We start from the raw sequence: 26,381 nt of genomic DNA, 5'->3' as shown, positions 1-26,381 counted from the left end.
CTAAAACTTATTTCTGGTGAATCAATATACCATAAAATTTTGGAAGAATTCCCAGAATTAACAAAATTAACATTTGGGTTAAAACCTGTTAAACATAATACGGTGCATTTTATCGAAACAACCGGTCAGCCTTTCCATAGTAAACCTAGAAGGCTAAATCCAGAAATGTATGACGCCGTCAAAAAAGAGTTTCAGTTCATGATGGATCAATGCATATTCCGGCCATCAAAATCACCTTGGTCATCTCCCCTTCATGTCGTTTCCAAAAGCTCATTTAGCATTCGTCCTGTTGGTGACTATAGGAGATTGAATGCCTGTACTGTACCGGACCGTTACCCCATACCCCATATCCAGGATTTTTCCAATGCACTCCACGGAAAAAATATTTTTTCGAAACTTGATATAGTCCGTGCTTATTTTCACATACCAGTGCATCCGGATCATATACAAAAAACCGCAGTTTGTACACCATTTGGACTGTTTGAATTCCCATTCATAAATTTTGGACTATGTGGGGCAGCACAAACTTTTCAGCGATTCATGAATGAAATCCTGGGAGATATTAAATTTTGTTATGTTTATTTGGATGATATTTTAATATTTAGTTCCAGCGAAGAAGAGCATAATGCTCATTTACGAATCGTACTGGAGAGATTAAACACATATGGACTAACCATAAATGTTTCAAAATGCATATTTGGCGTCTCAGAAATTCCTTTCTTAGGGCATTTAATTACTAGTTCGGGGACTAAACCTTTACCCCATAAAGTTGAACGGATTCTTAAGTATCCACAACCAAAAACAGTTAAAGATCTTCAAAGATTTTTAGGTTTTTTAAATTTCTTCCGTAGATTTTTACCGAACATAGCAAAACATCAGGTACACTTAACTTCATATTTAAAAGGCGCGAAAAAGAATGATAAAACGAAATTGGACTGGTCAGATAAAGCGGAAGAAGAATTTCAAAATTGTAGACAATTAATCGCAAATGCTGTTTTATTGACACATCCAAAACCAGATGCCACATTAATTTTACAAGTCGACGCTTCAGACTTTGCAATCGGAGGGACATTGTCTCAATTAGTTGATTGAGAAAAGAATTGCAACCACTCGCATTGTTTTCTCGGAAACTCTCCCCAGCAGAAAGAAACTATAGCGCTTACGACAGAGTTATTAGCAGCTTATGCTGCCATCAAACACTTTAGGCATATGCTTGAAGCTAGAAATTTCTCTTTGTTTACGGATCATAAGCCTTTAACTTACGCTTTCCAACAACGCTTGGACAAATGCTCTCCGAGACAGGCTAGGCAATTAGATTTTATATCTCAGTTTACCACCGATATTCACCACATAAAAGGCTCTGAGAATATATTAGCAGATGCACTTTCGAGGATAAATGCAATAAACATGCCAAATCCCATAGATTATAACGAAATTGCACAAGCACAACAAATTGATTCTGAATTAAAAAATTTAATCGATAATTCTGCAACATTACAATTTAAAAGAATTGCTTTTCCAAATTGCGAAACTCCCATTTATTGTGATGTATCAACAGGTACAGCTCGACCTTATATTCCTGAATCATTTCGTCAACAAATTTTTGCATCATTACATAATTTATCTCATCCTAGCATTCGCAGCACTTCAAAATTAATTCGATCGCGTTTTATTTGGCCTTCCATTCGAAAAGATTGTAACAATTGGGCTAAATATTGCATCCCGTGTCAAAAATCGAAGGTAATTCGCCACACTAAGACCCCAGTAGGAAAATTTGTAGATCAATCACAGAGGTTCGAACATGTGCACCTGGACCTTGTTGGCCCTCTACCTCCTTCTCAAGGAAACTATTATTGTTTAACAATGATAGATAGGTTCACGAGATGGCCAGAAGCCGTACCAATTCCAGACATGACAGCACAGACAGTAGCACAAAATTTTTTTAAGCACTGGATAGCCAGATTTGGTTGTCCTGCAATTAATTACTACTGACCAGGACAGACAATTTGAGGGTGATTTGTTCCGTGCTCTCTCTCAACTACTAAGAATTAAAAGGATAAGATCTTCTCCTTATCATCCTCAAGCCAATGGTCTGATCGAAGAGTTCTACCGAACATTAAAGGCAGCTTTGAAAGCCTACAACACAGATCAGTGGTCTGCAGCACTGCCCACCTTGTTACTCGGATTCCGGTCCGTCTTCAAAGAGGATCTACAAGCGACGACAGCTGAGCTGGTATATGGCAAGTCTCTGCGATTAACAGGAGAATTTTTCGATCCAACACCTGGAGACGCATCGCCCAAGCAACTCGTGGAGGACTTAAAACGCCATTTTGCAACGATGAGACCAGTTCCAACTTCCTGTCATGGACAAAGAACAGTCTTTGTGCATCCTCACCTCAACGAGTGCTCACATGTATTTGTGAGACACGACGGTGTACGTAAACCTCTACAAGCACCATATGATGGACCTTACAAAGTTCTTGTCAGGCGACAGAAAACTTTCGATCTTGAGATCAAGGGAACTTCCCATACCATTTCTATAGACCGCCTGAAACCTGCTTTTATAATTCCTCCTGAGTGTTCCAGTATACCACCAGCCAAGCAAGAAGCAAGTTCTACTACTAAGTGTACCAAAACACTTCCAGCTGAGACATCCATCGTCGTTCCAGCAAGACAAACAACTCGCACAGGCCGACAAGTTCGACCCCCACGTCGTTATGTCCATTTCCAATGAGACTGCGGAGGGAGTGTGCAGCGGCCAAACAGGCGATAAATGACTGTTTGTTTCGCCAGTTGGCGATAAGCGTCAATCATACCTTTGGAGATGAACTTTGCTCTCCAACGAATACGAGTGACTCACTTCCTGCTTTCGCCGGTTTTGCTTAGAACTTCTGCCTCGTGCTGGTCGATGGAATTACGGCCAATGTATCATGTTCTATATTTGTTAATTTAATTTGCAATTAAAATTTATTTTTGTTATTTACATGGCTGGCAGTTTTCATTAAGTAAAATGCTTTAATACTTTAATTTAAAGTAAATTTGGCAATGCGTGTTAAACCACGCACCAAAAGTATATAGATAATTCGGATTGAGAATTTATTAGATTATGGTTCAAGTATCTTTGTTCTCATATGACACGGCCTTTAAATTAAAAGGATCATTTCAAAATAATCTTAATGTAACTGCAAAACGGAAAAGAAATCTGATCAAATAATCGAATTTGTGATGACGATGAATAATTCATATTCCTTTTTCTTTTCTCTATCTCGATAATCAAGCATTTAAAGTGTTTCTTGAATGAAATGGAAACATTAATGAATCTTAAACATGGCATCTAAGATAACTGTGGAAAGTAAATCCAAAATTAATTTTGAAATAACTGTTTAAAGTATGATTTCATTTTAGCTAGTGTTTCATTTCCTTTCATTTCATGATATTACAATTTGCATTAGGCTAGAAAATTTGCATTAAAACGTCATATACAATTACATTCTGTTTGTCTTCCACTGTCTGATTTTTAAACAGACTTCCAGTAGTAAAAATGCTCTAAATGAACATAAAGAATTATTTTGTGCAGAAGAATTATTTATATAAAAAAAAAAAAATACCGCTAAAAGTTACAAAAGGAATTTTAAAAAACTCAATGCATTTTTTTAGGAACTGCGGACCTGCGTCCCCCTCTCTCCCACCACTACCACTAGTCAGATTATAATAAAGAACTGCTTAGTCGGAAATCCGCCACTGACAACAATATTTAATTCATAACTACTTTCTTAATTTAGATTTTTTCTAACAGATTTTATTTCTCCTTTAAAAATAATTTTTCATAATAATAATTTAACGACCGCGATCGGCGAGTTTTTTTTTTAATATAAAGATTAAAATAATGAGCAACAATAATTTGATTCTCAATCATTTGAAATAATTAATTTTTCAAATTTTTTTCAGCAAAAGCTGTTGAGCTAATAGACTTGATTCCTGATTCCGTTAAAACTGACTTGAACTACTTGAAAACGACTACGACTCCGATTTGAACGACTTTCATTAATTAAGAAAAGTTGCAACCTTGCAACGTGGAAAAATAAGAAAGAAAGAAAAAAGTTGATCTACGTGACTGGTCGAAGCAAGCTTTCTATTGTGACGTTTGCCATATCTGCAAAGGGCGTAAAAACAAAAGACATATGGCCAATGTTTGGAGGAAGAGGGGAAAAAAACGCGGCAATAAATAAATAAACAGTGCATTTGTCAAGAATGTGAAAGCTACAGAACGAATTGGGATATCGAATTTCGAATGCTCGTTTTAGAAGAAAGATTTTTTTTGCTTCCTTTTATTTTTTTATTATTTTATTTTCCCCCTTTCGTCTACATACACACACATCTGTAGAACTATTTATTATTTGGTAGGGAGGAATCTTGCTTATAACCAATGCGATGGCTCAGACGGCCTTGAATGATATGAAATCTTTTACAAAAGGCAATTAATTCGGTTTAATACAAATGAACAGTTAATAAGGCACATATTCATGACGTTAAGGAGATGTCTTACCAGGTCTTAACCAATTAATTAAAAAACTATTAATGACTTTAAGAGTATCAAAGTTTTTGATTTCGTAATTCGACACTTTTATCTTTATTTAAAAATGTCAATTTTTTGCATTTAAAAGTCTGTCCAATGGCTTTACTAAAATGTTTAGCAATGAGGATACAGAGAAGAAATAATAAATGGGGCATAATGCTCTTTTTTAAGCCTTCAGTTGCCATTGTTAGAGAATCTCGTAACTATGAACCGCGGTAGATGACAAAGATAACACCAGCATTGACACTTCTTCTCCAAACTTCCACACCACATCAGTGGAGGATATTTAGCCCCAATGAAATGAATGAGCACCAGACTCGTTTCGATGGATCTGGTTCCATTTCATAATATCTATGGAGAACATTTTACTTAAAATTCTGAAAAATAAAGAATTAAAAAAATCGTGTAAGCTACTTCAATTATCAAGTCAATTCTAAGCGATATTCTCCTCAATAAATCAATAGAAATTATGAGCTTATAATTACTTTATATGGGCTTTAAAACATGAAAATATCTTAACTTTTATCTATTTACGAAATAAATCTGCAATGAATACTTAAATATATATATATATATATATATATATATATATATATATATATATATATATATATATATATATATATATATATATATATTAGCAACGCCCAATAAAGTAACATAAATATTGAAAAGAACAGATCTTTAATCACTGTCTATGCATTGTGCATTCCTATTGGCTCAAGATAGCTGAAAAAACAACATTCTCTGGTTTAAATTCTTGATTCGCTGCACTGTTAAATTTCCCGTTACTTATCTATCAATGTCAAAACAGAAGCTGGTTTACATGCTACAAGAGGTGGACATGTGATCTGTAGCAATAATTGTCAGTATGTTCTACTATGGTGAATGACTTTTAAATTCTAAAAACGGCGAGGTTGGAACAGTCCATTTCGTTCATTTGATATTCTAGAAACAGCGGAATTAAAAAAACCAACTGATATACAGACCCCGACTGTAATCAGGAAAAAAAGAATAAATATTTCAAGTCATGGAGTCTTATTTCAGGTGTGGTCGCAAATGAACTTACTGCTAAACAAAACATCATTAAGTAAGTTATGATGCTTATTAAGTATGCGACGGCTGGCAACGACGCATATCCGTGATTTGAGGATTGAATGCTGTAGATTCATTGTTGACCTCGGAGTCGCTCAACGCCATATCTTTCCTCTATACATGGTAATGTCCAATCTACGATTAGCACAAGAATTTGATATCTAAAAAAAGCAATTCCACGAACACGCGTTTCGAAGCAGATGTTTTTCCAAGCAAAACAAAAAAGAGAGAGAGAGATGATAACTTGTATATTCTGACAAACGATTTTTATTTAAGGAATAATTTACTAAAGAATGCATTAACGAAAATATTTTAACCGAAATTTAACTAATACATAATTTATTTAAATTGAAATAATCGATACAGCTAAATCGATGGTTAATTAATTCAATGAAGTGTCAATTGTTCTGGGCAATTGAATTTTTATTCTCATTCAGTTTTCAACAAAAATAAATAAATATATAAATTTGATAATTTTCTTAGCTGTAATCATTCATCTATGACAGGTCCGTTTGTAAAAGAATTATAATCAAACCTGTTATTCTTTTGTTTCAACTGCTGCCCATTGAAATAATCAATCGCAACTGAAAGATTAGTAGTAGTACAGCAATGTGTTCTTTCAGATTTATTTTTAATATGCAGTTTAAATTTTTACTGCTTTCACATTTTAAAAAACCAGTTATAGTTACTGCAAAATCAAAACTGAACATTGGCTAAGACATATCTTAAATTCAATTTTTTTTTTCATTATTTATTCAAATGAAGCAGAACCTTCAAAGTTTAACTATTATAATCATTGTACTTATTTTTTTGTGTCCTTAATCGGGTATTTTGATTCTAATGATGGAAATTCTATCATGTAATTATTACAAGTTAAACGCATAGAATTTTCAGTTAATAATTTGGCAATATAGTTGGAATGTCAAAAATGTTTTAATTTAATTTTGTGATAATATAACGTATATTATATCTCTAGTAACAATAAAGAACATGTCCGTTGTACTGGCGCTCTACAGGCCAAACCATTTGATCTAGAGCTACAAAATTTGGCACATGTATTTTGAAAGATGGAAATTCGCATCTGTAAGAGAATTTTTTTTTTTAAATTTTTAATTAAAAATTAAACGAAAGCTTAACATTTTTCTGCAATAACTTCTATAAATATTATTGCCTCAAAATGATTTTTACGTTTTTAAAATTCAAAAATTTAACTTTTAAATGATAATTTAATTCGCAACAAATTTTTTCCCAGTTGACAATTATTTTAAAAATATATAACTACTTATAATGTATCTAAAAAAACATTTTTTTTTTTCAATTTATTTTTATTAGCTTTCAGATTCCAAAAACATGGAAATAAGCAGTAAAACGTTTTCCGTGTTAAAAATTTTCTCTTCTAAAAATTGCAATATGTCTTAATATATAAAATGCATGTATGTATGAAATTTAAACCAACATGAAAATTTATATAAAAAAAAATAGAAAAATGGCACTAATTTGATGAATGCATAATTTATGAACAATACGATTAGTATACATATTTTAAGATTTTTTTTTTCCCACGTGCACTAGTTTAAAACGAAGAACATAAACCAACATTACAGATACTGAAAATTAAAAAAATAATACTTTTAAAATCAATGAATTTTATTAAAAAATAAACAAATTATCTTCAAAAGGAAACACGAAAACTGAGTGGTAAAAACGAATTATTAATTAAAAAAATCTTTTTAAAAAAGTTTCGCAAAAATTATTTCATTGCTTTCTTTTGTAAAAAGCAATATATCATTTGTGATTGTAAACTATTTTTTGAGATTTAACAACTAATGGAATTTAAATAAACATTTGTAATTAAAACAAATAAACTGTAAAAAATTCTGAATAATTTTATTTTAATATATCTATTAGTTTATTTAAATTTTATTATGAAATCTTTTAAAAAATGATTGAATTAGATTCGCAACAGACAGAAATTTAAACAATGGCGACTAGGTAGATGCCTAGAATCAAGGTAGGCAGCCGTCGATTAACAAAGATGCTACTTGACATATAAAACTAACCAATTATTATAAAACGAATATGAATTCAATGAATCATGAATACTATTAACACTTTTCCAAGCATGTTTAGCTATCTCCTGTTTCTTTTTGTTATTCTATATTCGGTAATACCGAACGTTTGCCTAAACTATAATGTATGCAGTTAAGAAGTATAATAAATAAAAACATATTCACTTTTACAAAGTTACTAAAATAAGAAATCAATTGAAATATGAAACTAAACTTTGAATTTAATCACCTAAGGCTGCAAAGTACTTAAATCCGTCACTACAGTAAATTCTCTAAAATACAGAGGTACAAACAATATTAAAATAAAAAGTCTTCTACTATGCAGCCAACTTCAAATGTTTTTTTACTTTTCTTGTTCTGTCGAATTCTCATCATTAGTATATCCTTCGAAGGAAACAGGAAGCTAAAATGGTAACAGGTAGGAGACAAACGGAATCCAAAAAGCCTCCTTTTATTAGAAATTGATGGAGATAAATTGCAGCTCATTCAATGAATGAAATAGTTGTTACTTCAGACTAGTGTTCCTTAATTTGCATATCAGCGGTAAATTATACATAAAAAATAAGGGATCCGTGCCCGAAAAAAAGACCGGAAGCGTTATACTTTCAGATCGTGGAAATTTTAACGTAGACTTTTTCGGGTAAAAATTGATAGATAGCAAACCCTCCCAAGCCCTATTCTTCTAGTTTTATTTTCGCATCTGGGAAGAAAAGACGGCTCAGCGTTCCCTTGGCAACGGCGGCACGCGTCTGGAGAGATCATCTCTTTCTAAGGGTGCGGTTTGCGGGGAAAACCGTATATCTTAACCCCAAACGATTTTTCAAACAGAGAAGAACTTCCGGTTTTTCTGTCTGCTCAGCGGAGAAGCGTCAAAACAAAGATCTGGAAACGGAATTTTTTACGGAAAATCCGTTTTGGGGCGCGAGCTACAGGGATGCTAAAGCGATTAATTTATTTAATAACGGAAAAGTACGTTTTGTGTGAAAAAAAACATGCGCACCTCTATATTTTCTCAGTGATGATAGTTTGTATAAATTTACAAGAGGGCAAAACTACATTTTCCGTACTAAAAAAAATTACGATTTTACATTTGCTATATTCCCATAAGATAAATATGTGGAATTATACTGCACATGAGACCAGAAATTTTACTGATTTAACCACTTAGCCAGTTTGGCCATGCATCATAAGTGCATTGAAAAATATCATTTTTAGCTTTAAAGGCAAATTAACAGTTCGTAAAAGTTATAATGTAATATAAAAATCATTATAGTAATTACTATAGTAGAATAGATCATTATTTCAGTTATCCTAAGTGAATCAAAACGAAAAATATTTTAAAAAATACAGGGGGAAAAAAGCATAAAACCATTTAATTAGGTAGCAGAGGAAATAAACTAGTTAAAAGATTAATAATTAAAATTCGAAATAGAGAAAACAAATCTAATAAAGAAACGTCTGAAAAGAGAACAACAATAATAAGAATTTAAACATTTGAGCATCTTAGTGATAATTTCTGCTTAAAGGTCAACTTTTTTTTTAAACAAAAAAATGATTTTCCTGCATTTCTCAATGCTCATTTAATCTTTATGTCCTATAATTTAAAGTGAATATTCTAATTTGTTAAGAAATATAAGAATCATCTGTACTTTATTTGGAAAAGAGAGAGCGAGAAGCAATGTTCAATCACATATCATTATGCAGCAGCATGCAAGATTTCTACCGATAGCTAATACTCCCTTGAAGGGTTTCTCAATCATGGTACATATACCAGAAATGTTTGAATCGTTGTAATCGTTATTATTCAGATACAAATACAAATTCACACACACTTCATGACTTCCTCCTTTAACGAGGCACACTTGTAATATGAAAATGAAATGAATACATTTCCCACAAAAGCGATTAAATTTATAATCCCTTTTAATACAATGGGTTTTCAATTTTGCTATTAATTAAAAAGAAATGTAAAACACGGTTACAACTTGAACATTACTTATTCTTAAAATAAATGAAATGGTGGACATAGAAATGGGTTAAAATGAAACGGGGCTCGGTCTTTGCATTAATAATGCATCTTAAAATTCGCTTTATTATTACAGTATTAATAATAGAATGAAGCATTCGCTGTATTACTAACCATTACATATATTATTATGATGCGTAAAAGTTTCATTTGAAAATATAACTGAATAACATAAATTCATTCTATGATTTATGTTATTCAGTTATATCCGGTTAAAAATCATCTCATTTACAATGAGATGATTTTTAACCGGAAAATATTTTTATGGCATATCATATATGCATATATATGTAATACAAAACATGTTTTAAAAAAATCTGAGAAGCCCTGCTGTATTAAACCACCTGAAATAAAAATATACAAAAAAAAAGCTTCATTCCATTTACTTATTAGAATAATCATAAGTAGATTTGTGCAAGAAACTTGCAGGGAAATATGTGGAAACGGAGCAATAAAATTAAACCTTTCTATTCTGATATTGTTGGGAGCCAGATAATAGCAAATTGTCATTGTGTACAATTGGGGCACGTAAAAATTGTACTTTTCAAATTATTTCCCTTTTTTTATTATCTTTTAAATGAACGTTTTACTAACAATACATAAACAACATACATAAAAGAAAGGCTTAAGAATGTCGTTAAGAGTCGTTAAGCGTCTCAGTCAAAGACGTACTTTTGTTATTCCACATTCTGCATGAAGAATGAAGAGGTGTCTTTTGTCGGAGGGCGGAGGGACTGACTATATGTATTGCCAGATTTCTGAAGAGGACAACTTATTATTGTAGACAGGTGCACCTAAAATTAATTACCACTGTTTACAGGATCGGATAACATTGAGTAAATAAATGACGTCAGGGCCGAAGAGAAGTATGTTATAGACAAGTTTATTATTATAGATAGTATCGTTCTGTTAATCCGAGCACCTTTCGGATAAATCCCTTAATTACCTCCACTTTTAATAAAAATAGAAATTTTTACACTAGCAGAACTTTAACACAGAGACACACAAGATTATTCGAAGCTGAAAATTTGATTGAAGTAGTTTTCGTTTTTTAACTCTTTTTATTCTTTAGAATTTCATGGATATAGTCCAATTTTTAGATTTTGTCAAGATTTCTTTGTCCATCCCAAAGCGAAAGCAAAACCACGAATAGAGTAGGTAAGCAGAAAGGATGAAAAAACTCTTATAATGTTAGATAAAAGGTTTTTCTACCATAAAGTAATGAAAGAACCTGTGCACATCTAAAAAATACTAGTAGATCCGTTTATTGATAACTTTATTAAAAGGAAATTTGAATGCGATTTTCGATACTATTTCAACAAATCCCAGCTATGACCACTGAAGCGAAATGGCTGTGTTATTTCGGAGATGCAAATAGGAAGCAAAAAGAGAACGAAAAAACACAATCGATACTTTTAATAGTATAGAAAGGGGGTTTCTGTTTCCGACAGTACCGTTGGAACCGAAATTAAAGAATTGTTGGAGCATCAGTTTAAGATAATTAAAAGTACCGTTATCACATATCGATAAGGGTAAACTTGGGAGAAATTTGCACATTTGAGAAGCTAAAGTGTTTTAAAGTTGGAATTTAATTTGATAAAAAATAATTTTATGAACGAAAGTCAAAATTATATATGTAATGATATCTTTTAATCTAATTTAAATCTTCATTAATTTCCTAACTTTTATCTTTATTTAATCCATATTAACTTCATTCTAATGTGTTCTCTTATTTCTTAATCCAATTCCCACTTTTTTTTATTTAATTACTTTAAATACGCGCTCTATAAAACTGCACACTTCAGCATTTTCTCACTCTCCGAGTGAAGGGATAAAAATCTCTAATGCTTACCACATTTTTTTAATGTTACCTAAAATTCTCTTGCCTAAATCTTCACGTGTCAAAGAAATCCTTATCAAAATTTCATTGTGAAATGATTGAAGGGGAAAATTTCTGTCCTTTTTGCTCTTGTATGGAGATGTAAACGCTGTCAGTTTTATCATCGTTTCTTGTACATAATATGCCTCCAGTGATGAAATAAATCGAAGTTTAAAAATCTCAAAAGTTTCTTCTATTCGGTCACGCAACGGCTCAAATATTTTTACATAATATATGTTATGATATTTTAATTCTACTTTCAATTTAATCCATTTCCAAGATTTTATCTTAATTTAGCCCATAGTAACTTCATTTTAAAAATATTCTCTTATTTCGTAATCCAATTCTACTTTCTCTACTTAATTAATTCAGGAGTAGCTTTGTAAAATTGCTGAATCGGCTAAAAGCCTAACTTTCCCACACTCCGAGAGAAGGGACAAAATACCGCTGACGAGACAAATTCTTTTTTAAAAGATCCCTGTGCTTTCCCTTACCTTGTCGGCGCATGTAGCAAAAATCCCTATCGAAATCTTAATGATATATTATCACTGTAAAGAAATATTATCCCTATCAAAATCTCAGGTTATATAAGACCAGGAATAAAATGTCCAAAAGCTTTTTCCTCATTCCTCTCTGTGTTCTGTGTGTGCTCATCACTTGTACATATGCCTGCTTCTCCAAAATTACTTCTTTTCTTATAATAATAAACTTATTATTTTTTTACAGTGCTAATATATTATGAGATTTCGAAGGGATTTTCGTTACACGCGTGGACAAGGCAGGGGAAACACAGGAAGATTTTAAAAAAGAATTTGCCTGATCAGCGGTATTTTGTCTCTTCACGCGGAGTGTGGGAAAGTTAGGCTTTTAGCTGATTCAGCCATTTAACAAAGCTTCTCTTGAATTAATTAAGTAAAGACAATGGGATTGGATCACGAAATAAGAGAATATTTTAGAATGAAGTTACTATGGGCTAAATTAAGATAAAATCTTGAAAATTAATTAAATTGAAATTAGAGTTAAAATATTATTACATATATATAAAATGATATTTTAAAATTTAATTTAATTCTAATTAATTTCCGAAGTTTTATCTTAATTCAGCCCACAGTAACTTCATTCTAAAATATTCTCTTATTTTCTGATCCCATTCCACTTTTTCTATTTCATTAATGGAACAAAAGCTTGGTAAAATTGCAGGACATCGACAAGTATCTCCACAGAGTGAAGGAATAAAAATTTGTAGATCCAAGACATTCTTTTAAAAGATCCCTATAATTCCCTTACCTAAATCGACACGTGTAAAGAAAATCTCATCTCATCAAATCTCATAGTAATCAAAATCTCATAGTATATAATCACTGGAATAAATATTTCATTAGCTTTTCCTCTTTTTTCGCTCTCTTCTGCTCTTGTGGATGGGCGTGTTTTGTCCACGCTTCTGGTACATAAATTATGCCTCCCGGTATTGAATAAAAGCGAAGTTTTAAAACTTGAAAGTGCCCTCTCTCTTCGGCCACAAAACTGCTTTAAAAATTATATATTTTAAAATTGTCACTCATTTCCTGTTTTTTTTGTGTGTGTGTTTTTTTTCCTGTCTCTCCTCTTTTTTTTCTCCCTCACTTCATGCACAATATTTGTAAGGAACCAATTACGTTCGAACACGATCAATATATGTCACAAAATAATAATACAAAACGAACACTGTTCCACTTCTTCTAACCGTCAATTTAATTTCTGTATCGTCTATTATCTCACCGCTTATTGTTTGCTTTCTAGTGATCGCTGTCATGCATATTAAAAAGCGAAATAAATAGACTGGACGAGCCTCAGATGCACTTTCCAGAAAGAAAGCGGAAGGCAGGAGGGCTTGGGACGACTTTAAAAGGGAGATGCATGGGCCTTCCATTGTGGGCATGATGGACGATCTCATGATGATGTAAGACTGTCCTTGATTCTCGGTAGCCCTTGAAAAGAATGCGACTATAGGAAAGACCCCAATACACGCTCTACGCCCCTTTTTAGCAACAATGGGTACTTCGTCTAATAGCTAAATGCGAAAGGGTTGCCTTTTCAACTTGACATTGTGTTCCATTTCTTCTTCCGCTTTCTTACTGCAAAAGGGTGGGCCTTCGGTCCCTTGAAGGGGAAAATTGTCTAGACACCTGGGAAATGCTCAGTCTTGTTTGGGTGGCTAAATAGACTGTTGGAACACTTTTTGGAATGGTCCAGGAAATAACACCGCCATTTTTCAGGCCTTTTCTTGAGAATCAATGTAATCCTGCACTTGAATCGAGTACAAAAAAAGATAGAGGGTAAAAGTAATGGGTAAAAAGCAATAAAAAAAAATCATAAATACTATCAAGAAAGGGATTTTTTTAAGCATAATAAATAATAATTATTCCAAATCGAGATGAATTTTTGTTAACAAAGCAAGCTATTAATAGCGTGTTATAAAATAGAAAATAATTTTCTGAATTCAAAAATTTACAAAAATTATAAAAGAGTGAGACGCTGGTGGAAATACTCTAAGGGAAAGGGAATTGCCTTCCGTATCCTATTCATCACAGATTGATTCATTCTTTTCCAATTTTCATTTCTATCCCCCGATTTTTTTTTCAATAATTATATTTTTAACTTTTGAATATTCTGATAAAAATTACTTCAAAAAAATCTTTTCTTTATTATTTTTTGCTTTTCTTTATTCTAATATATTCCATAATTAGTATGGAATCACCTAATAAATTTTCTCTCAAATTCAACACCATATCGAATTATAGGCGTAAAATTGATTTACAATTCATCGATTATGCGGTTTATAAGTTCTGAAAATATCAAAATGTTGTATTGTTATCGTTAAAACATAATTGGACAAAATTTCAGAATTTCCACCTATTTGGAAGTAAACGACAAATAGATTAAAAATCCCATCTTTACAAATCCCATCTTACACATGCACGCACAAAAATACCCATTAAATAAAAACTTTAAAAAAACGCACATCACTTTAATTCAAAACGATAGTTTAAGTTTATAGTAATAATAATTATAATGAGATTAGACAAATGGGAAATACTGAGATCTTTCTAAACAATCTTAAATTGCTAAATATACCAATGTATCTTCTTGACATTGCTCGGCATAAACACTGACATTTGAAAGCAAATATATTCTTATTTATATTCAGTCCAAGAGATAAAGACAAAAACCTAACATGAATTCTAAAGAGAGCAAATGCTAGAATGTTGATAAAAATACGATCTTTTTCTACTAATATACTACTATACTTATTGTTAATAGTAATTGAAATCCTCTTTAAGTAGATGACGGTCTGACGTACAATTAAAAAGATTCTCTGAATACCGAGAAGAATCATTACATTAATTAAAATGCAGTCCTTTCAAAATTGTTCATGTTAAATTCAATTTGACAGGCAAATCCAAAGTAACTGTTTTAATTATATAATCAAAATTATACGCATTTAGAAACTAAATTACAAACAGTTTTAAAAAAGTTAAAAGTCGACTAACAGTCCAAACAAGTTTGCCTTGAATCAAATCTTCAAGTAAACAGTTTTAATTATATAAGCATTATATGTTCGTGCAATGGTTGGCGTGAATTTTTATTGGATGTAAAAATACGGAATAAAATAAAATTTTAAAAAGTTAATTTTCGTATATAAAGTCAACTTATAAATTTTAAATTTCCGAAAAAAAAAAGAAAAAAGAAAAAAAGAAGAAGAAGGGGGGAAAAAAGGTTGTGGCATTTTTATTCAAATGTAAAGCAAATTTAAAAATAACAGTGACGGTTATAATAATCATTTTAAAATAAAAAGTCCTTTATTACTAAACAATGAAATTAATTCGAGTGCATTATTATCATATATAAATGTATTTGAGTTTGTCACAAAAAATCAACAGCACGGTATTTTATATTGTGTTCGAGCATAATTTCACATCTGTTGTGTATCTTGATAAATCGAGCTTAAATGGAATCTTTTGTGCTAACCGAGCATATCTTACTTCTTAAAAATAAAAATTAAAAGTTTTTCTCGTGAACAATTATGCTTAAAAAAAAATTTTTTTTTTTTTTAGTCGTTAGTGAAAAAGATCCGATTAATAAAAGAAAATACTGATTAAATGTAGGAAAGAGAATGAATATATATCATATATATAAAGTATTACTTCAGATTAAAAAAATTTTTTCAATCAATCAATTTTCTAAAAACTTTTCTATTTTGGCTATGCAGAGAATGATATATAAGCAATTTTGAATTAAAATTTTCATTCGTGCTGATTAAAGTTTATATTTGCGAAATTTACTGTAATTTTAATTAATAGCTCAGCTAATTATCAAAATATCCTGTTCGAACATGACATTATTTCAAAAAGGATTATCACTGTTCCATATGCTGGTTGAAAATAATTGTGTAATAGAATAGATTTCCCAGAAATGTGTATCTATGCCGATATGTTCTGAGATAATACATTTAAATTAAAAAAAAAAAAAAACTTTTTATGCATATATTACTATCGAAGAATATAATTCAATTATTTCATGAAATAACTGATTATATTCTGTGGAATAGTGGATTTCATACTTTAACATATAAAAATTTATATGTCATTAATATAGTAAAACACAGAAAATTTTTATTTTTTTGAGAAATTACATAATAAAAAGCTGCTTGTTTTCTGGGGGAAAGAAAGAGCATATCTATAAAAAAAATTATTTGGAAATTACAAAAAGATTTCTATAAAAATGTTTAAAGCGAATTTCATCAAATTCCGACTTTTAAACTAGGAGTTATGGCATATGAGATAACAGATCTGCTCTGCCTGAAAATGCTTCACATTGACACGCATAGCTCCAAAAAGTTATGTAATAATATTCGAATCCAAATACTAAGTTTTAAATGAGGAAATGATAAAAAAGAAAATGAATTTTAAAAAGATAACAGTGCATATAAATTTTTGGGCATCACTGTAAAAGGAATAGTTCAGAATTTACGGGGTAGCAATGAAAATTCGATAGTCAAGGTCACATCGCCAGATTTCCAGCATTGTGAAGAATTTTCCCTTTCACCAATCAGCCACGCAGAATGAAAGCGAGTGGCGAATTATTCACTGACCGCCGTCGTCCATCTCACAGCATGAAGTCCGACTGGATCTTACACGAGTGCTCACACAAAAGGGCAAAGCCGATACAATTCTGGAATTTCTTTTAGGGGGAGGCATCAGTGTTTGCACACCTGTCAGTTCCTATTCATGTCCAGGATACAATCGGCCAGCAATAAACTAGGACTAAAATGTCGGCACGGTGGTCAAGCACGTGTTCGCAAAGAGTGAAAGTGAAATTCTTTGGACTCGGAGGGTCTTTCCGGTTGAACAGTGATGGAGAATTCGGTATCATTTGCTACGTTGAGTCTAACAGACGCCTGCCGCTTTCAGGATGAAGGTGTTTTTTTTTTTGGGGGGGGGGAGATCATGTGTACTTTTTATATATTTTTTACATTAAAAGAGTTTGTTAATGCCACAAGCAAAATTAAATTCGAATTCTACAGCAGAATTAATTTTCGGTTTTCAATAAAACAGTTTATTTCAAATTCTATCATCATTGATTAAATAGAAGGAAAGGAAAATGTCGCATGACTTACAAAATGCTACAGAAGAAATTCACATTTGTTTACATAAACTCTTTTTTTTTTTTTTTTTTTTTTTTCGGTTTCGGTCATGAGGATATTTAAGATTTGCAGAAATCGACAAAGAAAATGATTTCGAAAATAGGATTTCATAAAATGTTGATAATGACTTGCAGTTTTTTTTGGAAAGGTTTTATTTGCAGCGTGCAGATATAAAAAGAGCATATTATTTGGTAAAATATTAATATACAAGTTTTTCAAAAAATAACAATTCTGAATTTTTTGCATAGCAACTACAATAAAAGTATCTTTTAATTGTGTTAAGATTCAGAAAGATATTGAAATTGAAGCAAAATTATTTTCAAATGCTCTTTAAGAGAAATCTTAAGTCTCTAAGATAATCTTTTTAATAATGAGGGAATTCCGTAAACTAATATTTTTTTTTATACCTGAATAACCAAATATTATAATGTAAAAGTTTAAAATATGCAAAGTACCATTCTGTACTTATAAGTAAAGTACATAATTCATACCGCATTTTTAACAATAAAAATATGTTATTCGCAATTTTTGCACAAACATTAAAAATGCATGGGATTCAGATCTGCCCATTGAGAAGGCAATCCAACTCCGCAACACCTGTGGAATGAGTTGGAGCATCGGATTTGACCAAGAACACAATGCCCTTCATCGGTGACAAGGCTTATCAATCTTCTTTTATAAGAATGGCTTACGGAAGAAACATGCAACTTCCCTCAGAGTCACTGCAATAAAACAGGTGGTATCTATTTCATATTAGTAACTAACGCAGAAATAGGTGTATCCAGCTGTTTTCCACTATACTGTGGATAGAAAATTACAATCTAATTAATATAATAAATAGAACATTCTAATTCTATTATAGTTCGAATGTTGCAATGCAATGAACAATTTTTTTTTTTTTTTTTTCTTTTTCTATTTTCAACTGCTAGCATCTTTGCTTTTGTTTACCCTGCAATTGCAATTTATGATTAAAAGAACTGTTGAGAGGAGGGACGATTACAAGATAATTTTGGAATGAGATTTGATGCAAAATAAAAATAATAAAAAAAAGGAGAAAATTTTAAATTTATTCTTACCAGTATGAATCCTTTGATGAGCTTTTAGATGAGAACTTTTTGTATAGATTTTTACGCAACCTGTAAAGAAAACAAAATGAATCCACAATGAATTTTTTTAAATAAAATTAAATAGTTATAAATGACATTTATTAATTATTCCAAAACACATTGCCAATAATACTCTATTAATAAATTATTTTTTTATATTCGTTTAAAATGTCTTATTATAAATTTTTAACCTTAGATGCATATTGTTGCCAATTGTCTATACACATTCCACTTAATTTTATTCAAAAACCTGAGTGTGTCCGTTTCCGAACGCACGTTGATAACCATAGACAATAAATCATGTGTGAAAGAAAAAAGTTGGCATTACTTTTGGCGGGTAAGTTATATTGCTTTTTTATTTTTTATTTATTTGAATGTGGTGGGTGATAAAGTTTAGTGTTTTAACCGAAGAGATAGTTTCTATTGTGGAATTCCCTATAAAGAAGAGATCGATCTAATTAAATCGATTAAAAAATTACTCCTCATCTGTTGTCAAGTAAGCTATCAATGTTGTTGTTGTATTTTAAAATTATATTCAATACAAGCTAGATTTTTGGGAATTACTGTATATATTGTATACTATATAGACTATATACAACTTTTTTCAAAATAAATATACCTTATTGTTATCTGAATTTTTAAATTTTTTTTTTTTTTTTTTTTTTTTTTTTACGTAACCTATAATTATTTTCTTAAAATATACAATTTTTAAAAATTCAAAACAAATAATCATGCATTTAAGGATTAAACGTGTCTTTTTATTTGTTTGAAATCCTCAGATCTCATACAAATATCTCAAAAAATTAATGTTTAAGCAATTAAGCAATAATGCTAATAACTTTTAAAATTATTTATGCTATAAAAAATCGTATTTAGCTTCTTTTTTTCTTTTTTTTTTTCTTTTCTTCTTTCTTTTTTTTCTCTCCACGTTTTACAAATTGGCAATTGCATGACATTTGATTCCCCTAGATTTTAAAATCAAGATAAATATCACCACACACACACACGCGCGCATACACACAAATAATTAAAATAATAATAATAATAAGTATTTGTTTATGTATTCCAATATGCAATAAAAATAGTTTTAAATGTTTACCGAAATAACAAGGAAGACATTTTAGTTAATGCATAACTAGGATAGAACCTCGATAACTAACCTGGATACATGCAGCGATGTGTCCGCCTTCTTTCGAGTTCAGGATTATTCCTCCTGTTGTAGGTTGTAGACTTTGTATCCTGGTCCTCATTTATGTCCAGTAATGCTGACAACAAATTATTTTGGGACGCGGAGACGTATGGGGGCGGTGGTGTAGTTCTTACATTCACTGAATCCACAGAATCACTCCCGGGTTCAGAGCTGGGCGGCGTTAATGGCATCATAAGCCTGGACATGGCGTAGTGCCCCAAGTAAGTACTCTGGGACACTTGTGGCACCGGCATAAGAGGATACTGTTGCATACCACTGTTATCTACACTGGGTTCTCGCTTCACGATGACCTGTTCGGGCATGCTGACATCCAGCAGCGATGCAAATTCTGGAGATCCCGGAGGGAATGAGCAAGTGTCCGGTTGCATCTTCTCTGTCTTGATGCAAGCAGCCGGACTATGATGAGGCGGAGTGATACTGTCAAAGAGTCCTGGCAAGTCGGAAGACTCACCAATTTCCACAAAATTCATGATGGCAGGTGATGCAATGGCGTACACCTCTTCAGACTGGTTGACCACGTTCGTTGGCGGGCAAGGCTTTTTCACGCAAGAGTTGATGTTGAAAGACGATGGGTTGAGATAAGACTGCCCCGCTGGGACAGTGGTGTTATGATTCATTAGAGGCTGGCTCGGCTTCGTGAAGGAAGGCAACGAGGAAAAGATGTTGTTACTGTCCTCGAAGAATTCATCTACGACGGATGCACTCGCCCTTCGGGGTTGCTGTGAGCAATAAAAACCCCTGTCATAATTTCGATCGTGCTTATCCAGGTTGTGCGAATTTTCCTAAAAAAAAAAAAAAAATAACAATAAAAATCATTGCAAATATTTGCAACTTTTAAAGAAATATACATAATTTTGAATATGTTAGTTACCTGAACGGATTTCAAACAATCTCATTCTAAAGAATCTAATAATCACACTGGTGTAACAGGAAGCATAAAATTGAATAACTTTAGAAAATCAAGATTGATTCGCTTATTTGATTAATCGGTTCATTGATTGAATCTATATGACATATTAATAGCTTAAAATCTGTCCAAAAAGCAGAAGAAAAAAAAATCCAATTATGAGTTTGTTCTCCGAAAATTTAAAAATCAAATGTCTCAAAAAATTCACCACTTTATACAACTATAAGCCGTGAATCAGTCACAGTTTTAAAAATATAAAGCTTCTAAGGTCATTTCTGAAATGTTCAAATCTTGCAGTTTTACGCTTCTATTGCTACAAAAAGAACCAGATGGCTGGTAAAAATGATAAACGATAAAATTCAAAAAACAAGAAATCTCTATTGATTTTCTTTGATTGAACATAACAGCCATCCATCTTTAATTCCCGATCGTGATAACGTTTTGTATCCAAATCTCCTTTGCCTCGGAATCCGGTAAAGATAAAGAAGCAACTCCGCAGGAAGGGTTTTCTTAGCGATTTCAGGAAAACCAGGAAGTCTTCGCTTCCGGACCGATATCTTCACACGGATGAGGCTGGAAGTTCCGATTTAAACGGAAAACGCTATCTTCTTAAAGCACAGAAACATCAGCCCGCTGTTTACACGAAAAATATAAAATCTTGTTTTGTTTTATTTGAAGTATGGAGAAGACAGCCTTGGATCAATTTCATGATGAAGGACACAGGAATAGAGAGTCATAAAATGATTCAGGCGGTTTTATAAAAAGAGCAAAAAGATTTTTAAAAAATTTAATGTAAGTCTCTGAATAGAAGGTGCCTAACGTTAAACATTTCTTAACTCATTTAATTTTTTTTTTCATTTCACCAAAACAAAGAGCTTAAAATTGGTTAATAAGTAGACTGCTAACCCTTCCTTCATTCTTAATGAAATCGTAACTGATCACTGAATCATAGTTTTTTTTTTTTTTTTCAATAATCTTTAGAGAACAGTAGTAAATTGAGGTTCTTTTGTGATAGTTAGTTTAGTTACATTAACGTCTCAATTTTAAAGCAACAAACACTAGGGCTATTTCGGGACGGACCTTGTAAATTTGAACCGCGGTCAGATGACGAGGGCGACATCTGAGCTGGCACCTGCATCTCCAAGCTTCCGCCCCACAACAGCGGGAAAACGTTGAGCCCGACGGATTTAACTTGCACCAAACTCGCTTACATGATGGACCCGCTTCGGTGGAGTCGGGCCTCGAACTTAAAATTTTCTGATTCCAAAGTCGATATCTTACCACCAGGCCACCGCGGCCCCATTCTTTTCCGATATTTGGCTTGATAATAAAAATATTTCGGTCACAGGAAAGACACTGCATGAAAGTTAGTACATAATAAGTTTGATGTTGACTTTCCAATGAAGAATGGAGTTTAATTAAAGAAACAATATTCTATCATCTTAAATGTAATGTTAACATTATCCATTACCAGGAGATCATTTTTTAAATCAAAATTAGAATCATATTACTGCTTAAAAGTTGGCATTCGGTTCCGGTACATAATGCTTTTCTTTTTTCAGTCAAAACTAAGAGATGTTGCAAGTATTATGGCCTTTATCAGAGGTTTTTCTACTTGCTCTCTTGTCCACGATGAATCAAAAATGACTCTGTTCATCTCATCTTTGAAAAAACTGTGTCTAAATTGAAGGAATAATTAGTTACAAGAGAAAGGTGAGTTCTCAAAATTATTCAATTAAACTATATAGATTAAGTACTGTACAACTTTTTATTCTCCCCTATATTGAGAAACGTATAGTAATCGCCAAAAAAATTATCGTATAAATGTACGATATACAATATCGCCAAAAAATTCGAACTCGAGATTTTAATGAATCTTCACGTTTCGAACATTCCACAATTCGAACGACAAAATTATTGCTGTTTCTCTATTGAAGACAAAATCTATATTGTTCATCTCTATCAATGAAAAACAATAACTTAAAACCGCTTCGAGCTAGACGGATGAAATTTGGTACATGGACTTAACACTAAATTTTCAGATTGCTAAAACAAAACCCATTATGCAGGACAAAATTCATTCGTAGATAGTCTGGCTATTCGAATACAAGCGAACAGGATAACTACAAACATAAAGAGTTAGGTAGATAAAATTTATTACGAAGGCTTAGTATCTAAAATACAGATTTTGAGCAAATCTGTCAAAGGAGTGACCGTCTATCGAACTTCCTTTCGTATGCATGCAAACGCAATAATTTATAAATAGAATGAGTTAATGAAATTCAGAATGTGATCTTGTGACAACGAATGTAGTTATGTGTTAAATATCTATTTTAATCGGTAAGTGAAGGGGCGTCCAAACGACACATTCGCACGACCGATTCCGTCAAAAACTGTGAGCATCACGCCAAAGATCTATATTTCGTAACTATTGTTCACTAACGATATGAAGGCATTCGCGGCTTAACCCAGAGAGAGGGTGGTGGGGATAGGAATAGGATATTTAATGGAAGGTACGCGGAAAAGTTTATGTTTATTTTTTATTATATGATTAAATATAAGTTTCTGTACCCTTGAAAATTAAGAATTGCAAAAAGATATGTCACTGCTTATATAGATACTTTTCAAATTCTAGGTTCATTTGAAGAAAAAATCCAGCCATGTAACAATATTGTGAAAAAAATTAGAAGTAACGTGAAATACTTCTTTTTGGTTATGCAGCGTTCAAAGCATTAAAAAATTGTATCTACTTTCCAAACACTTTCGAAGAAGAATTTTGATAATACGTTAAAGTTAAATGAAATTTTTTGGGGGGGGGCATTTTATGGATAATATCTAAGAACATTCACCTATGTATTTGTAGCAACTGGTACATTCAACTATGTACTGGCATCCCCATGATTCATGTTTATATGAATAGGGAATTAAATGCAGAGTCTTGTACTATAACATTGAAACTAGAAACCTAATGGAGAGAGAGAGCATTGCACTAGAACAATAACTGGCGGGCATAAGAATATCATAAACTGGTGTATGTATTTAAAAAAAAAGGGGGGGGGGGTCAATCAAAAACACAATTCCTAAATTGAATAAAGTTTCTATTTATGAAACAGATGTTTTCATATAAGAAATACCAACATCTATATAAAATCAAAAAGCCAATATTAATTTTGTTCATAAGAAGGAATATAAAGTAAATACGAAAAAATGTTTCTAAATTGTTCTTAATGCAATAGAAATTCTACGAAAATGAAAATTTGTTTATGAAAAAGCAATAAATGTAAGTTTACTTACATTATTTTTAGCTTCTGTCCTACCAATTTCTTAAATTGAAAGGCGGTTTTTATTTTATATGAATACAGTTTTTGATTTTTTTGTCCAAAATCAAATAAAAATTTAGTTTTATTATTGTAGAAACATAAATAAATGTTGTTTCTTCTTTTTTGCATTTTAAACGGATTTGCAAACGGATATTTGTACGTTTTTTAAAAATAAATTTCTCTGAAGGTTTAATTTTTAGAACTTTTTAAACCTAAAAATTTTAGTATGCCTAATTTTTTTTAATAAGAAAGTGAGGGAAAACATGCATTTCTGTATACTCAGATTTCGGTATGAATTACTTCTCAGAAATTTCCGTGTTCGATATATTACAATTCAAGTGCAATTCAAACAAATTCGTAACTGCCGTGTATGAGTTATATATAATATAGGTAAGAAATTGTTGTTAAACGTCGTCAATCAATACAAGTCAATAAAATTTATCTGTATACATCTGCATTCAGATGCCAAAATACCATAACGGAATCTCGTATGAAAGTAGCAAGATCGCGAAAATAAAACTGATAATGCATTTATCCATATAAGACACAGTTTATTCATTTTTCGGGACACTTTGAATCTTACAATTGCTGTCGCGTAAAATTTATCTTTTCAACCTAGCGATCCTCGGGGCTGCTTAGTCAGAAATCTGCCACTATTTTTTACAATAGAACATACCACGTCAAGTTATGTTCATCATTTTTTTTGTACGATATTTGTTTTTCGAAACATTTTATTCTGTTTTCTCACCATACTTCGCAACAACACTTGTTTTGATTGCGACACCAGCGTTTACCAAACTTCCGCGGTTGCAGTGCCTTTGACCTCGCGTCACAAACATGCGAGGCATCAACAGGAAAGTGAAGCACACAACACCGTTATGAGAAACTTCGCGTCAATTCAGGAGAGAAACGGACACAGATATTTTCTACTCCAATTCACTACTGAACAGCATCTTATTCTATGAGGACCTGTTGATATCGTCGGAGAGCAAAGAACTTTCACCCACTGAGGAGGGGAGGGGGATGTCCCAAAAGAGGGGAGGGGAGTGAACTATCAGGGATAAGGGAGATTTTTTTTTCGACAAATCGACAGGAAGTGCACGGACAGAAGATAAATAAAAAGCGGAGGGAAAAAAAAATTTTTTTTTATCCTCCTCTTCTATTATGCGTAAGCGTGTCTCTTTTTACTAGCTGACTGTCGCGTCTCACATTATGTCCATCTGCGCGTTGTGCAAGACTCGCTTTGAAAAAAAAAAAAGTCAATTAATAGACGGATATCAAAATACAAATTGGAAGTGCTTTTTATTTTCTTCGTTCTTGTATGATATATTAGTTTCGCATAAAAATGAAATTTATTTTCTTAATATCCGTCGAATTTTCAGACTTTCCTATTAAGAAAATATGTGTGATAACAGAAAAAAATAAATAACAAAATATTTAGCAGAAACTCATGATTATATTATATCATATTATATGCATATAGGGTTTTACAGATAATTTTCAGTCCTATCCCTTTAATGGATGCAGAGAAAATTTTGCAGTCAGTTTTTATTATAAGTTATGCGAAGTCTATTTATGATGTCACACTTTATATTGGTAAATGTAAATGCTTATAGGCTATATCTCGATCATTTTCATAAAATTATAGTGACAAGATGTCTTTATAGTAAAAAAATAGAATCCCAAGAACAAAACAACGTAGCATTTACAATTTTATGCAGTTATACAGTTATGAAATAAATTAAAAGGAAGCCTTTTTCAATATTATACAGAAGTCAAAATTACATTAAATTAGCCAATTTCAGCACTGAGCCACAATGCACAATATTATGTAATTATTGCATCAGTTACTGCATCTTGTAATCAAAGAATTTTGAATTGTGCAATTTACAGGAGAAAAAAACATTAATATATATATTATAAACATATATATATTATATCAAAATAATCTAAAATTATTTAATGAAAACTATTTTAATTTGGAATTGAGGAATCTCACTTTACAGTCATCCTTCCCTGGTATAATAATTCGCTCTTATTTTAGGAAAATTTTTTTATTCATAATTATAGCATATTCTTACTGGGCAATGATTCAACTTTATATTGTAGAATGGCTGTTTCAATTCTCAAATGTGACATTGTGTAAAAACTTATATTTGAATACAATATTTTTTTTGCACAGAAATTTTGGAAAAAATATTTCTTAAAATGGATTTATATAGCAAAAAGTATTGAAAACATTAATTTATAGAATTGGGTAACTAATAAAATATAATTAGGAAAAAACTGACAACTATAAAGGTCAGTTTTAATTTAACATTAATTATCTAATAACAAATATAGTTTTCCTCCAAACATAAGTAAAAGATTTCAACTGTCCACATCAAAAAAAAAAAAATCCACGTTTCAGAATTTTTGTTACTTAATTTAAAGAATTTATAAACGCAACATCTTTATGTTTACTTATAATAACGATGAAATGTGCGCTATACTGGCTAGATCACTTGACC

General features: G+C 31.6%; 1 protein-coding gene across 2 annotated transcripts in view; it reads right to left on the bottom strand.

The window, feature by feature from the left end:
* Positions 1 to 26,381, bottom strand: part of LOC129962098 (Krueppel-like factor 5) — a 68,230-nt gene that overhangs the window by 7,909 nt on the left and 33,940 nt on the right. Inside the window, exons 1-3 of one of the 2 annotated variants that reach the window (XM_056075823.1) lie at positions 20,516 to 20,660; positions 19,595 to 20,426; positions 18,405 to 18,464 (exon numbers count right to left, since the gene is read on the bottom strand). In XM_056075823.1, the coding sequence (XP_055931798.1) occupies positions 18,405 to 18,464; positions 19,595 to 20,261 (727 nt within the window). In that variant the 5' untranslated portion in view covers positions 20,262 to 20,426; positions 20,516 to 20,660. Of the gene's footprint in view, positions 1 to 18,404; positions 18,465 to 19,594; positions 20,427 to 20,515; positions 20,661 to 26,381 lie in introns of those variants that run through there. The other variant, XM_056075822.1, reaches the window with a different exon arrangement.

The sequence above is a fragment of the Argiope bruennichi genome, chromosome 2 (genome assembly GCF_947563725.1).
Source record: "Argiope bruennichi chromosome 2, qqArgBrue1.1, whole genome shotgun sequence".
Taxonomy (NCBI): domain Eukaryota; kingdom Metazoa; phylum Arthropoda; class Arachnida; order Araneae; family Araneidae; genus Argiope; species Argiope bruennichi.
The sequence above is the reverse complement of the archived record's forward strand: the minus strand, read 5'-3'. Positions and strand labels throughout refer to the sequence as shown.